The sequence below is a fragment of the Patagioenas fasciata genome, chromosome 5 (assembly GCF_037038585.1).
Source record: "Patagioenas fasciata isolate bPatFas1 chromosome 5, bPatFas1.hap1, whole genome shotgun sequence".
Taxonomy (NCBI): Eukaryota; Metazoa; Chordata; class Aves; order Columbiformes; family Columbidae; genus Patagioenas; species Patagioenas fasciata.
This window is the reverse complement of record NC_092524.1, coordinates 33,412,597-33,427,409: the sequence shown is the minus strand read 5'-3', so window position 1 is coordinate 33,427,409 and position 14,813 is coordinate 33,412,597. Positions and strand designations below refer to the sequence as shown.

Below are 14,813 nucleotides of genomic sequence, written 5' to 3'. Positions count from 1 at the left end.
AATCATGTAATCATTGCTGAACGTCTTAGCTTTAATTTCTCTCATGCAAGTATTTTCAAAATTATACTTTTATCACAAGTATGATGCTATTTGCTTCTCCTTGAGTCTCTGGCTCTTGGATTCAAGTAAGTGTAATAGATGTATGTCTGTACCACACTGTGACGACAACCTCAGCAAGGTCCAGAAACCTAGCAGCAGACTCACGTTACCAATGCATAAACCCAGACTTATTAGCCCTGCTAACAAGGAATTATCCAGGCACCAGTTCCAGACCTGCATTAATACCCCTACATGGAGCTGTGCTGCACAGCTATCCCAGTTTGTCCAGCACAGCACCACCACATGCTATCACATTAGGCTGGACATATCTCAAAGAGAAACTCAAGTATCCATTTTAAAATGTCCTCGTGGTTGCAGAGGGAACCTTGAACACATTGTACCACAGCTGCAGCTTTACCATGTGAAAGTTACAAGGGTAATGAAAAGACACCTCCCAATATATTATCGAGAATAAAATCTCACTATTTTTTTTTTCATCCACCCTCTTATTTTTACGCATGAGGTACAAACTACAAAATATTTTGGCACAACAATGCACCCAAAATACATCAAATTGCTCTAATACACAATGCAGACGTGGTGTTTGGCCTAATAAAGCAAAGCCTGGTGCTCACAGCAGTTTTTCCACCATTTGTTTGCAAGAGGAGAGCCATTCCCCAACAATACTCCCAAACCACACAATATTCCAGGTATTGAGCATTGACCCACTTTTCAGCAGCACGTGGGAAAACCTGTTTCAGGAAAATCAAAGTCCGTGAGTGACTGATGCCAGGGCAGTTGCCAGGCCTTTGCCTTTGCCTTTGCTGCCCTGATGCAGTGGACGCAGCCTGCTTGTTTGCCTGGCATTTGTTTGCCCAGCACTTATTTGCCCAGTAATATGGAGTATATGCACCAAAACACCTTGAGGCACACCTTGAGCAGGTGTGGGGGTGCATGGTCCCTGGTGGGATCTGGCAGAGGTGAGGGAGAAGGGAAATCGGGGTGAGGAGGGTAAAAGAGGAGATCGGATCCCAGCCTGCAGCCAGAGACACGAGACCCTAAGGTGCAGGAGGGCGAGGCACAAGATGGGGAAGGGACTCGGCTACCAGGGGCTGTGGGGATCTCAATCTGAGGGAGAGGAGGAGGACAGCCGGGGGATTTGTGGGGACGGCCAGTTTGGGCAGCAGAGGGGGCGGCCATGCACTCGCCCCTCGCCCGGCCAGCGCGGAGAGCGGGGAGCCGAGCCGCTGCACCCGCACCTCGGCCTCGCCCCCGCCGCTCCGCGCTGCGCTGGGCGGGGGTCGCGGCGGTGTGGGGGGCGGCGGTGCCCGCGGCGGGCGGCTGGTGGCGGGGGCGGGCGGAGGCGGGCGCCCCGCGGGTTGCGGGGCGGGGGAGGAGGAGCGGCGGCCGCCGGAGGATGGGAGCGAGCGGCGGAGCCGGGGAGCGGCGCGGGGGCAAGGCCGGGAGCGCGGCGGCGGGCGCCGCGGCATCGCCCGCGTAGGGCGGCGCGGGAGCCGGGCGGCGCCGCGGCCATGGAGAGGGCGAGCCCGGCGGCGGGGAAGCTGAACGCCGGCGGCCGCGGGGCGGGCGATGGGCACGGCCCCGCGGGGGGAGCCCAGCCGCGGGCGGCGGCGGGCAGCGCGGAGCCGGGCGAGCTCATCGGGCGGGCGCTGGATTTCAAGAGCGAAGGGGCGCAGTGCTACAAGGACAAGAAATTCCGGGAGGCCATCGGCAAGTACCACCGCGCCCTGCTGGAGCTCAAGGCGCTGCTGCTGCTGCTGAGCCAGGAGCCGGCCGGGCAGCGCCCTACAGCCGCCGCAGCTGCCGCCGGGCTCAGCGAGGAGCAGCGGCAGGCGGTGGAGGCCATCGAGGTTGACTGCTACAACAGCCTGGCAGGTCAGCGGGGCCGCGGGGCGTGGGGTGGCGGGGTCCCCCCACCTCACCTGCGCCGCGCACCCTTCCCTTCCCCTCCGCAAAAGAGCGCTGCCTCTCTTCTCTGCTGATTTCGTCTCCTTGCCTTCCGTTGCCTTCCATTTTTATTTCTGTTCCCACGTGTGACACACAAGCGCTGCCGGTGCACGGCTCGGTGTTCGGCTGCCTTGGGTAGCGCAGGGGAGGGGGCGCACGGCCAGGCCGCTCCTCGCGCGGGGGCTCATCTGCAGCCCCGCGGCCCCACAGCCCTTCCCCGGGGCTGCTCCAGCCGCCGCCGTTTGATCCCCGTGTCCCCTTCCCTCGGGAGCCGGGCGATGGGGCAGCAGTGCGTACGTGGGATGATGCTCAGACTTAGGGGAATTGTGGCGCGTGAACTGGCCGAGATTACATGCTGTGTTTTTCCCTCCAGCCCGCGATGTCCTTCAGTCCCTTCACCACAGCTCCAATTCTGGTGCCTGTAATTAACAGTATTACAGAGAGAGAGACTCTCCCACAGTCGATGTAAGGAATGGGAAGGGTTTGGGCACTGCTGCAGTAGCTCTGAATACTACTAGATATAAAAAGAATTTTTTGGCCTCTTAACAATGAAAGTTGAAAGCAAATACAGTGGTGGCTTCTCAACTAGCCACCAGTCACCACTGTGGTCAGTTGACATTTGACCATCACTCCCTTTGCTCCCTGCCATCTGTTCAGAAGAAGTGCTGCAGAAGGATGGAAGGGTGGGGTGAGGAGTTGAACTACAGGGTGTTTCAACAAGATGGACCCGATACAAAATCACTACCTTTTGAAACTGGGTCCATTTATTTGAAACACCCTGTATTATGTGGGCCGATTGTGAAGTCTTTGGAGAGGCAGAACTCCTGTGGACTTCAGGGAGCTTTACCCATGCAAGAACTGCAGGATCAGAGGTTATTTTTTGGTCCCTAGCAGCACATGGATATTTTCTTTCCAAGTCTGAAGTCATCTCTAAAGCAAAAACTTGTGCCTAGGTGTGTACAGGGTGAGGATGTTCATACCCTGAACAAGGTGCACAAAATGACAACATTAATAAAGCCGTGCTGTTTTCCAAAAGGATGAGGGGTCACTCATTAATCTTCATATCCTTGGGGGTGGAAATGGTGAAAATCAGTGTGTCAGCTGTCATGATCACTTGTCTTTTGGCTCTCTAGACAGAGTTGGTTAGCTTTGTTTCATGTCATCTAGTGCTAAAAAAGATGCAGAATAAAGCAAATGGTTTGGAACACCAAGTCAGAATTTTATCTTGTCTTAGTCCATGTCAAACTGTTATATGTGATATGTCTTTTGGGATGTAGTGGTAGGCACAATTTATCCTCCTTTCATCATGCTTTCAAATGCTCTTCCTTCAAAAGCCTGTTGAGATCGCATAGAGGGAGAGGCAGGTGAGATTCCAGAGTGATACCATAATTGCATAGCTGCAATTTTGTGTCTCCAAATTTCTGTTCACGGGTTTATTAAAATCCATTGTGTTTGGCAAGTATAATTTAAATTGGCAGGGTTATACAAAGAGCCCATAATACTCTGAACAAGATAGCTTGGTGGGTTTCTGGTTTTGAAAAAGTACTCACAGGAAATATCTCTGTTAGATACAAATGAGATGTGGTAGGTAGTAGGTAAATGAAGTGGGAGGGAGGGATGGGATTTGCTTCTGTGGCATTCTTTGCTGAGTGCACAGTTCCACTTGCTAGAAGTGTGTCTGCTCCTGCTGACAGAGTTGTGCTATGTAATGGTTGTTGTCCAGCAAATTTATTTACTGTTTTGGGTTTGTGTGGTGAATTATTTTCACTGTTGGTTGTATTTGATCTTGTCAGAAGTAGCAATCAGTGTGAGAAACGTGCTCCATCTTTAACCTAGATTTGAACAGATTGTTTCCTAATTTTAACCAGTGTGAAGCTAAGAGGAGGTGATTCTAATTAACCCTCAAGTGGCAAGCAGTGCTTTTCCTGGGACAAACTCACAGCAGGTCAAGGTGTTATTTTGCACAGCCAGTTGTCACATGTTTTCAGTAGATGGCACGCACAGAGGAGGAAACAGGATTTGTCTCAGAAATGCATAGCTTCATGCATGTCTGCTGAGCTGTCTACACACAATGTTAAAGAAATGCCCTGCATATTGGAGAGAGGAGGGTGCACTTAAACTGGAATTGCAGTGTTGATACTCCTAGCCCAGTCCCAGAGCTCCCATTCTAGCAGGAGGATCTATGAATTCATGTCTGAAGGGAAGAAGGGGGAGGGACTTTCCCCAGAACTGGCATAATCGTTATTATACCTTTCTAATAGCAATTTCAAGAAGTGCAGTAGTGGGATTTTATTCTCTAAGTGTGGTCCAGCAGAAGCCACTGGTTTCTTTACACAGTGGGCTTTGGCAGAGGCACGAGTACACACTGTTTGAGCTGAAATCAGTGTTATTTGATATGGGAAAGAGAGGGAAATGCAGGGAGTTTTGTTTCTGAGCACTGAATAGGTGCCTAGAGCTGTTTTTAAGATAAATAAATCTGCACAGTGCAGAGGGCATAGCAGCAGGACATGATAATTCTAGAGCAGGCAGTTTTTTTGCTTGGCTCTGATGTATAACCGGTAGCATTAGCAGCTGTCATCTGAGTGTCCTTATTATCAAGTTCTTTTAGCACCTCCACTTACTCTCTAAGCATAGCCTTTAAGAAGCCCACCTTGCTTTTGCACTGTCATTTTTCGTGTGGCCACCACAAATCCACCTGTCAGAGATGTTTTGCATCACATAGATGCACACACACACACGGAGTTACTGGTTTAGATACAGCATACCGGTCAGAGGAGACTATCAACTATGGGTAAATATGCATTTAGCCCAGTAAGCAGGTGAGAAATATACACCCAAAGGGTATTTGGGGCAATCTCATAGGTAAAGGCTGGGGTTGGTTGGGTTGTTTTTTGGGGTTTTTTTTGTTGTTGCTTTTGGTTTTTTTGGTGCTTGTTTGTTTTTAATCTGACTGATTACATGTGTAAGAATATGTGGACAAATACTAAACTGTTGTCAGTGCATGTATTGCCTTGCAGAATGTAAATTTAGGCACAAACGTGCACACAGATTCATGTTAAGCTCTGCTTCTGTTGTAGAGCACCTTCAACAGGCAATTCTTGTACTGCGAGGTGGGGTGGCCAACTCTTGTGTTTAACCAGAGCCCCGCACTATTTGTTGTGTTTTTTGAAGTCCCCTGGAGCTGTGTGGCACCTCCTCAACCTAAACGATTTAGCCTGTTTCAAAGAATCCCAAATCTGCTGGTGATTTCAGTTTGTTTTTTTGGTTTTTTGGTTTTTTACTGTGTTTTAAATTGGCCTAGGATTTTCACAACTTGCTTGCATTTCTTTCTACAAGTTATTAGCTGGGCTTCAGTCTAAACTCAAAGAGTTTTGCCTTAAAGGGACTCCTCCTCACATCTGCAAAATCCAGCGCTGCCGCATTCTCACACGGGCCTGCTGATACCCTCCATTTTACCACAAGTCTCTTTGACAAATGTCACCAGATGCAAGAGCAGCAGCACAGTCGAGGCTCCCAGGAAATGCTGGAGTAGGCAAAGAAAAAGCCTACCAGCAGCGTCGAACCTCGTGGAATGAATGCAGGGCTGTAAGGCAGACAGTCCATCCTTTATGACTCACCATAAGTCTCTGACCTTGAAGAAGTCACTTGACCTCTTTTTGCCTCTCTCAGCCCTATGGAAAAATAAAGAACAGGCACCACAATCTCATCCTGATGGTACATTCAGCTGAGTTTCCCCCAAGTCAGTGGTTTGTGTTCTTTTGAAAAAAGATGAATGTATGAAGAATGCGGAAAAAGCAAACTGGCCAAATATCCCTCAAGTCTTAGTCTCCTCCTTTCCACTCCTACAGAATCTTTGATCTAGAAGAAACTTAAATGCTTTATGAATCGCATGCAGGAAGAGATCATTTACCTCCTACATAGGCAACCATTACTCTCATTAAACACAATGGTCATTTTATTCCAGTATTACTGCCTAGAAGTTTACAGGATCAAAAGGACTATGTCTGCTCTGCAGAGAGAAACAAGTCCTAGTCATTCCAAAGCAGCAAAATGCTAAGAGTAAGCATAGTTTTAAGCCTTTCTCATGAGGGAATGTTGCAGCACGATAAGCAAACCTTTGTTGGTTTTCCTAAGCACACAGAAATGCCTGAGCTAATCCTGGCAGGAGAAATGGAACCAGAGAAGAGAACTGGGGACAAGGAGCAGTGCTGGGGGATCTGGGTTTCTAATCCTTCCTCTCTGTGCCAACCAGTTGTATTATCTTCCCCGAATCTTTTCATTCTTTGAACCATAGTTTATCTGTCTGCATTTATGACCTCTTAGGAGTACTGTAGGGCTTTGTTAATTACCTTAATGAAAATTTAATGTAACGTGCTTATATTCCCATTCAGGTATGTTTACTGTTTAGTTTGGGAGTCTTGGCAGGAGGGCACACATACTGCACAGAGTATTACAAAATGTAGCCATCCAAGATATGTGTCAGCCTGGATAATGATGATTGACCTCCTGCACCGGCAGAAATGTGCACTGGTACCATTCATGACTATGCAAAGGTCATAGTGACAGTCCCACAAAACATGGCCCTTCCAGCAGTGTAGGAGCCTCCCGGCACCCTCAGGCTCTAGACCAGTGTAGAGGTACTACTCCCAAACATCACCAGTTGCACAGACATTGGTGAGCAGTCCCACTGAGAAATACAAGTAAAAATACCTATAATACTTAATCCAAGTAAAAATGTAACTAAACATTAGAAAAGCTGGTAAAACTTGCCTCCACTGACCACCCACTAGGACACCTCACAAAGAGTCTCTGCTAAAATCGCATCCCAGTATACAGCTTTTAACAAGTACAGACTCTACCAGGACACATGGTGCTGTGGGTGTTAAAGCTGTCTTGGATTATTGCTTGATGTGAAGTTATTTTTTATGTGCGGCATCAACAAAAAACACCATCCGTAAGGATGCCATACAGTGGGAAAGAGAGGCAGCAGCAAGCAGAGCAGGATGTGATCTGTGCTTTCACTGACTGAGGAAAGAGTTTACTGACACTCTTGGTTTAGATATGTCTGGCCAGCCAGAGTGCACGCATGGGAATATCTTGTTTTACAGGCCTGATGCAATTACTGCTCCAGGTAGGTGCAATTGCAGCAGACAATAAACACAGGTGACTGTGTGGGTTTTTAGTGATAGGCTCAAACTCTGGTATGTATTTAAGAAAGAAGTGGGATTTGAAGCCATTGTCATGAATTACTCTTTCAAAATACTCTGAATTTACTTATTCCGTTGTATTTTTGAGGATGAAATTCTCCGTGTTCAGGGAAGAGTTTTTTGTGCATTGAGAGGATGGTATGGAAATACATCCAGATGCCAGGAGGTGGGATAGAGGGAGAGAAAGGACAGCAAGCTGCCTCCAAACTTGGTTTAAGTGATACATCTCTGACAGCATCTCTCTTGCTGAGGCAGGAGATGCATTTTCCTCTGCATATGTCACTATTCTTCCTAAGCCTTTTCAAAACTTCAGGGTCTGGGGCAGGTTTTTTTTTGCAGCCACTTCTACCACATGTTTAATTCCCTTTGCCTGAGAAGAAACCTGTCCCAGCTGACCTTGTCACCATTTGCCTGAAACAATGTATCGGGATGGTATAGAGCCCCTTGCCAGACTACCCGAGGAGCTGCAGTCTTGGTGAGCTGAGATCTGTCCAAGTCTAGCTACAGCTCACCATGGGAGCTGAAGCAAGATAGGTCAAAAATCAAAAAGCTTCCTTAAGAACAGAGCAGTGGTTAATGTGTTTACCTAAGTAAATACCTAAGTAGCACATCCTGCCACCTTTACTCTGTCCTCTTCTGAAATGCTGTCCTGAAGTTTCCTCCAGCAAAAGTCCCACAATGAGTAACAGCCTCCACAGGTTTCCACCAGTGCTGTGCTGAAGATGGTTCAGCTGGTTCAATAAAACCTAGTGTCAAATCAAAGCTGGTTCCCAGTCTATTGCTAAATACACCCATGAGCTCCATGGTTACCTCGTTTTCTGCGAGCTGGGCCACCTCTGCGTGGTTCAGCAGGTAGAGGATCCTTCTCTTCCTCATGTTCACTTGGGCTCAGACCCAGAAATTTCTAACCCAGCTCCAGACCTACTTCTCCATCCTTTCTCCTAGAACTGCTTGTCAGTTCAGCAGCACATCCCCAGTTCCTTACGAGTATCCTCTGAGCAATGCAACTGATGCTGCAAGAATGGTGGGTCATCGGAAGTTTTCAAATTAGGATTTAAGGATGAGATCTAATGCAGACCTGATAAAGGAGCTGCTGTGAGGAAAGGAACAGTAAAAATAAAAGCGGAGATCTAAATATTGCCAGGTCCCAGTTTCTTCTTGACATTGTGCTGTCTCATAGGAAATAACAAACAAAGGACTATGAAACTGAGGAAACAAAATGAAGAAAGGGAGAAAATACATGACGAAGTTTTGAGAAATTTACTGGTTATTTATTTTCTTCTTTGTTCTCTTATTTCATGGGTTGGAAACTGATACAGAAGGAAGACAACTGTTTATTAATCTTGTTTTCAGCATATTCAGGCAAGCATACCAGTGACTAATACTAAGGGTTAAAAATGCTTTGGAAGAGAGTCAATATTAGCTATCATTAACCAGAAAGTTGTTACTAATGGCTGCTCAGGAATCTGTCTCCTTTTGTTCGTTCCTGCACTGCATCTTGGATGGGAAACAGTACGCTTAGGACATTGATCGATGAATGCAGGTAAATCTTCTTGTGGTGGCATGGAGCATTACTATTCTGTTCTCTTTAACAAAGGTTGTAGAGTCGGTGCAGTTTCTGGAAGCTTTGTTGGAATTGCTGGAGGCAGCTTCAGCTGCAGCACACTCACTAGCATGTTGGGAGGTGGTGGTAGGACAGTATAGCTTGCCCTGTTCTTACACACTTGCCTAGGTATTGGCGGCCATTGAAGGGGAGCTGGAGTAGAAAGTCTGTCTCAGTGTAGCCATTCAGAGTTTCAGACACTGCTAGAAACGGTACTAAGACAAATCATGGGAATGAATTAGGCACAGTCACGTTTTCTCTCCATGATAACCCATGGCAGAAGGGACAGCTGGGAGCAATGATCTTTAGCTGTCATAGCTTGACATGCCAGAGCTCATCTGTTACTATTCATAGGCAATAGCTAACGTCACAATCTTCACTTCAGAATTCACCCCATTCTCTGCACTGTCCAAAATTCTTGACATGCCATCGCCCGGAGGATCATAGGCTGGATAGCACCATCTGCTTCTCCTTGGCTTCATCCTGTGTACCCAGTTCTCCCATCACGTTTCTGAGCGCAGGAGTCGGAGCTGCTTACGCAGTCCATGCCTTTTGCCTTTGAATTCCTCTGCTTGCTCTTCCAGCTCTCTGTAGCTCTGTTAGACTTTTTGACCTCCCAAAGTTTTGTCCCTTTCCAGGCTTCTGCCAGCGAGGCCATCTTTCCCCTTTGCTCTCATACTCTGCCCTCAGCAGCTTGTTGCACCTAATTCCTTTGAGCTGATTTTGCCAGTGGTGTATTAGTTCAGGTTGGACCTTCTCTCCCTTTCTGGCTCTCTGCAAGGCCTGTCTCTGTTGTGACACCTATAGGAAGCCAGTCAGTTGGTGCTGGTTACCAATTTACGTATAACAAGGAGGAGAACCTCACCACACCAGTGTCTACATGTCCAAGCATGTGACCGTATTTCATATCTTCACACCCTTTGTCATTCACCTTGATAAAATTGCTAAGTCGTCAATTGGGACATGAATTTTAACACATGCATGTCCTGCGTAGTCATGATTACAACTTTGCCCCTCCTAGCAGTACATACTCATCTTGAAAGCCTTAGGCTGTATAAATCACTACCTCAGAATGGTTCTGCAACAGCCTCCCAGCAGGCATCAGAGGGAAAAAAAAGAGCAGTTTCGTGCTGTTTGCACCTCAGGCAGTTATGGATCTGTTTGCCAAAGAACCCAGAACTGCCTGGCAAGTCCTGTGTCCCAGGCTTCTGACATTATCATGATATCTCAGTCCTATTCACTCATACATACCATCAAGAATGCAGGAACTGCAACTCTACATGTCCCTAGGTGGAGAGAACAATCATCCTTACACCACTGCATAAGCCTTTCAGGATGCAGGCCACTGATCGCTCGTTGCAACGCTACAGCATTTTTCCTTCTCTGATACACCTGTGTTTGACAGGTCAAATCTCTGCCCTACTAAAGCGAATACCTTTCCAGCCACTGCTCAGTATTCCCTTTCTTTCTTTAGTAGGAGCACTGCCCATTGCCGTTACTTGCTGCCAGTTTAGGGGGTTGTCACGTAGATTGTTCTGCATCGATGGCAACAGCAACTCCTTTCATATCGGAGTGGCAGGCAGCAAAACTCTGCTAAACTAGCCGTCGATCTACTTGCCTTGGAGCTACTGGAAAGGAACAGCTGGGTCAGCCTGCAAAGAGCCACCACACTAGTGTTCCTCAGTTTTTGATGACAAAGCTCCTGCAATGTCCTGATTACACATGTCAGTTTTCATGCCTCTGGTGTTGCTCTGGCCTGGCCACATCAGGGACATCTACACGGCTCGTTTCCTACTTGAGGAAACTCAAGTGAGGTATCTATCTTGCTATAAGTCACCTTATTCTGTAAAGCAACAGGGTTCATGGCCCTCTTGGTAGAATCTAATCTGGCAGTGGTGGAAATTTGCTACCTGTCTGATGTATCTGTAAGGCTTAGCCTAACATGCAAAGACTGATTTCAGATCAGCCCAGTTGGATGCTGTTTATCTTAGGTCTTTTCCAATTTGAAAGACTTAGCGCTTGACTCCAGGCAGCAGAGTTGTTTACTGCTACCTGCAGCAGATGGAGAGGAGAATACAGAAAAAGCAACGGGGTATCTTTATCCTGCACATTCCCCAGTGTAGTCTGTGGGAGAGGAAATTTACTCTTAGAAGCAAATTAAAAGCAGAGGAAGTGTCTGGAGCTTGAAAATTAGGACACTTAGTACTTCCTTTGGCTGTTCCTGGGCTGATGTGACTAACAAACTTCTACCCCTGGTGTGCTGTGCTGTCCTTAGAGTCACCATCTAATCCACAAATTCACCCTGACGTGTAAAGCTTCTTTATGATACAAAGAAAAATCTTTCAACCAAGTACAGGGAAGAAGCTGGGAGAATTTGCATTCTTCTGCCCCACTTCGGCTGCTAGAGAGAGAGAGGGCAGGAAGATTTATGTTTCATCCAGTCTTTCAGAGAATAAATGGGCCCCATGGCCATAGCCTCTCCTGAACAGGAGCTGTTCGGAGAGATTGTCCCCACACTGACTTGACCTTGCAGAAGCAGAACCACAAGGGAAGGACTCTGTTGTGATGCTCTGGGAGACAGTCATAAGTCAGCACTAGCCAATGTTCTGCAAAGGCACCTTTTGCCTAGTGCTCCAAAGGGAACCAAATCAGAATCTCTGCCCCACGTCTGTAGCGATGATTGTCTCAAACAATGTGGTGCAAAGTTAAGCCTCAACGCCTTCTTTAGCCACCATATTTTTTTAATACTAGCATAATTCAAATCCTGGATTATGATCCTCTTAAATGCTTTGCAGTGATTAATTGCTTAAGACACAGTAGTGCGTTCATGTTGCAAGGAGAGCAGAGCAGCATAAGATCCTCACCTATACTCAAAGTTCAAAGAAAATTTATTCGTTTGTCTTTATACATTTTCTAACTACTGTGATGGAGCTTGAACTGAGGCAGCTCAGGAGCTTTTCTCATGGTGGGGGGGTGTAAATTAAATTAATAAATGAATACAAAATAATTTTTCAAACCCAGGGCTGATTAACTTGAAGTACAGTGCCAGAAGGTATCATGAAGCTAAAGAACCTAATAAGGTTAGAAAAGAAGGCTTAGACATATAACTAATCACAACATTCACTGCTGCATTAGATAGGATAAAAACTGTAAAGCAAATATTACATTTTCATGCTTGAGAACCACTGCTAACTGGTTAGGATTTATGAATAAACTTCTCCAAGGTTTTAATTTCCCTCTCCGTAGACATGTCACATAAATGACTCAGTCATCCTGCGATCAGCTAACATATCTGCATCCTTTTCCTCTTTGGTTGTTTCCAGCTCATGAACTCACAAATTCTACAAGAAATTCCTATTAGTCCCAAAGAGCATGGTCTTAAATTTTGTATTATCAACTTCCATTCCAAATAAATTTATTGCTGTCCACCAGGTCTTGTAGTTCTGTTTACATGACATTGTCATCCCCTTTGACAGTATCTTCCAGCTGTCAGTAGGGTGCTCCTACTTTTAGATCAGGAATATTAAAAAAAAAAAAACAACAAAACAAACAAACCCGAACCCACAACCAAAACACTAAACAAGCTCAATTCTGAAATTAATTCCTGAGGTATTCTACTAGTGATCTCTGTTTAATCTGACACACACTTCTACCTCATTCTTCCACTGCCAGCAATGCATTGCACAGATGTGGGTAATGAAGGGTTTAGGAGCAATGTGGGAATTTTACCTGAAACACTTTGCTATGGCTCATATTAAAGAGAAGACATCTTTTTAGAGAACTGGCTTATGTTCCTGCACAGTTCAAACCCTGACTTTTTCAAGCAAATAATGTACTGAATCATCCCTCTGGTCTTTGGTTTATTTGTTTTCAGCCTGATTTCCAAAGGAAAAAAGTCATAAGCAAGTATGTTTTCAGTAGTGTGCCCGTCAGTCTGCTCTCAATAACTTTTAAACCTATTCACCAGCTAGATTTGATGGAGACAGATGTCTCAATGGTACCAAGTTCATATTGTACAAATGGAGAGCAGGGAAGAGGCAAGGATGCCGGAAGCCCAACTGTACTAAGGGGTGATGCTTAAGCTCACTTTACATTGTCTATCAAAGCTCAGCCAGATGACACAGCCTGACACAGACAAGGTTAGTTGGCTCTGCTGCTGACAAACCACTCTGCTGTGTATGTTTGTGTAGTGCATTTTTAAGGAAAATAAAGTTGAGAGCTTTGTTTTACACATCTTTCTCTTCAATTAGTTAGAAAACAGTTGACTCAGGCATCCTCTGGATCTTTGATTCTGTCAGTTGTTCTCCTCTCTATCCCTTCCACAGTGGCCATAAAGGTTTCTCTCTGTTTCAAAACATCATTAAAATAGAAAGCTTTTGGACTACACTGGACCTGGATAAAACATGTGAACAGGTTATTATTTTAATTAATCACAGAATCATTTTGGTTGGAAGAGGCCCTCAAGATCATCAATTCCAACTATCAACCTAACTCCGGCACAAAACTATGTCCGTAAGAACCTCATCTATAGGTCTCTTAAGCACCTTCAGGGATGGCAACTCAACCGTTTCCCTGGCCACCCTGTTCCAATGCCTGACAACCCTTTCTGTGAAGAAATTATTCCCAGTATCCAATCTAAACCTTCCCTGGGGCAACTTGAGGCCATTTCTTCTTGTCCTATCACTTGCTACTTGGGAGAAGAGACCAACGCCCTCCATGCTACAACCTCCTTTCAGGTAGTTGTAGACAGTGATAAGGTCTCCCCTCAGCCTCCTTTTCTCCAGGCCAAACAGCCCCGGTTCCCTCAGCCACTCCTTGTAACATTTGTTCTCTAAACCATTCACCAGCTTCGTTGCCCTTCTCTGTACTCTCTCCAGCACCTCAGTGTCTTTCCTGTAGTGAGGGTCCCAAAACTGAACACAGTATTCGAGGTGCGGCCTCACCAGTGTTGAGTACATGAGGATGATCACTTCTCTAGTTCTGCTAGCCACACTATTCCTGATACAAGCCAGGATGCTGGTGGCCTTTTTGGCCACCTGAGCATGCTGCTGGCTCATATTGAGCTGTCTGTCATCAAACTCCCCCAGATCCTTTTTGTCCAGGCAGCTTTCCAGCCACTCTTCCCTGAGCCTGTAGTGTTGCATGGGGTTGTTGTGACCATGAAAGAAATATTCCCCACCATTTGACCCCTTCATCTTCCCAGATGAGGCTGAAAAGCTAGGGAGGGTTCAAAGAAAAAACAAAAGGATTTCAGTCCCTATCAGCTATACATGGTATGAGTACATAAGGACGTGACCTCAGAGACAGCCAGTTCTTCACCCCTCAGTGGACTCTGCAATTGTCAGCTCTTTCACATGTCCTGGGAGGTGAACTGTGAGCGACCACAGGGCACAGCACACAGGTGTTACACAGCCATGTCATCGTGCCCTATTTGTGGTACAGGATGAAGTGCTAGCCTTCATCCCAAATTGAACATGCTGCAGTAAGCCAAGCCTGAGACAGTTGTGGCATGCACCACTGCCAATGACTTCATCTGAGAGCCCTCAAGCTGTTCCAGCTGCATTTCACAGTACTGCTGTCAGTGTTTGAACCACAATGAGCAAAGGATGCTGTACTCTTCAGTAGAGAAGGCAACTTGAAATCCATGAGTTCCTCCAAAGCGTCCCCCTACTTACAGAAGCCTCCTTGTTGTCTCTCGTGGGTTTAAAAAAAAAAAAAATCATTCAGTTCAGACCTTAATTTCACTGTGTAATGTACTCTGGTAAGAATCATAAAATATTTGAAAGCACTTGTTAGAGTTGGACTGCTGTTGAACTCCAGGCACTTACCAGATGGTTGTCACCATCTGATGTTGCTGATTTATGATAAAATTCTGTGTACTTTTCCCTTGTGAAAACAACTGAAGAGACCAGATTCTTCCAGCGGGTGTCAACAGCAGCAGGAAGGCAGAGGCAGAAAGTGTATGATGTAGAAAAGGTGCCACAGTGAGAGGACAG

The 14,813-nt window shown here is 46.2% G+C and overlaps 1 protein-coding gene across 1 annotated transcript in view; it reads left to right on the top strand.

The window, feature by feature from the left end:
* Positions 1–1,459: 1,459 nt before the first annotated feature.
* Positions 1,460–14,813, top strand: part of TTC9 (tetratricopeptide repeat domain 9) — a 29,991-nt gene continuing 16,637 nt past the window's right edge. Inside the window, exon 1 of the mRNA XM_065839990.2 lies at positions 1,460–1,935. Within this exon, the coding sequence (XP_065696062.1) occupies positions 1,572–1,935 (364 nt within the window). The 5' untranslated portion in view covers positions 1,460–1,571. The remainder of the gene's footprint in view (positions 1,936–14,813) is intronic.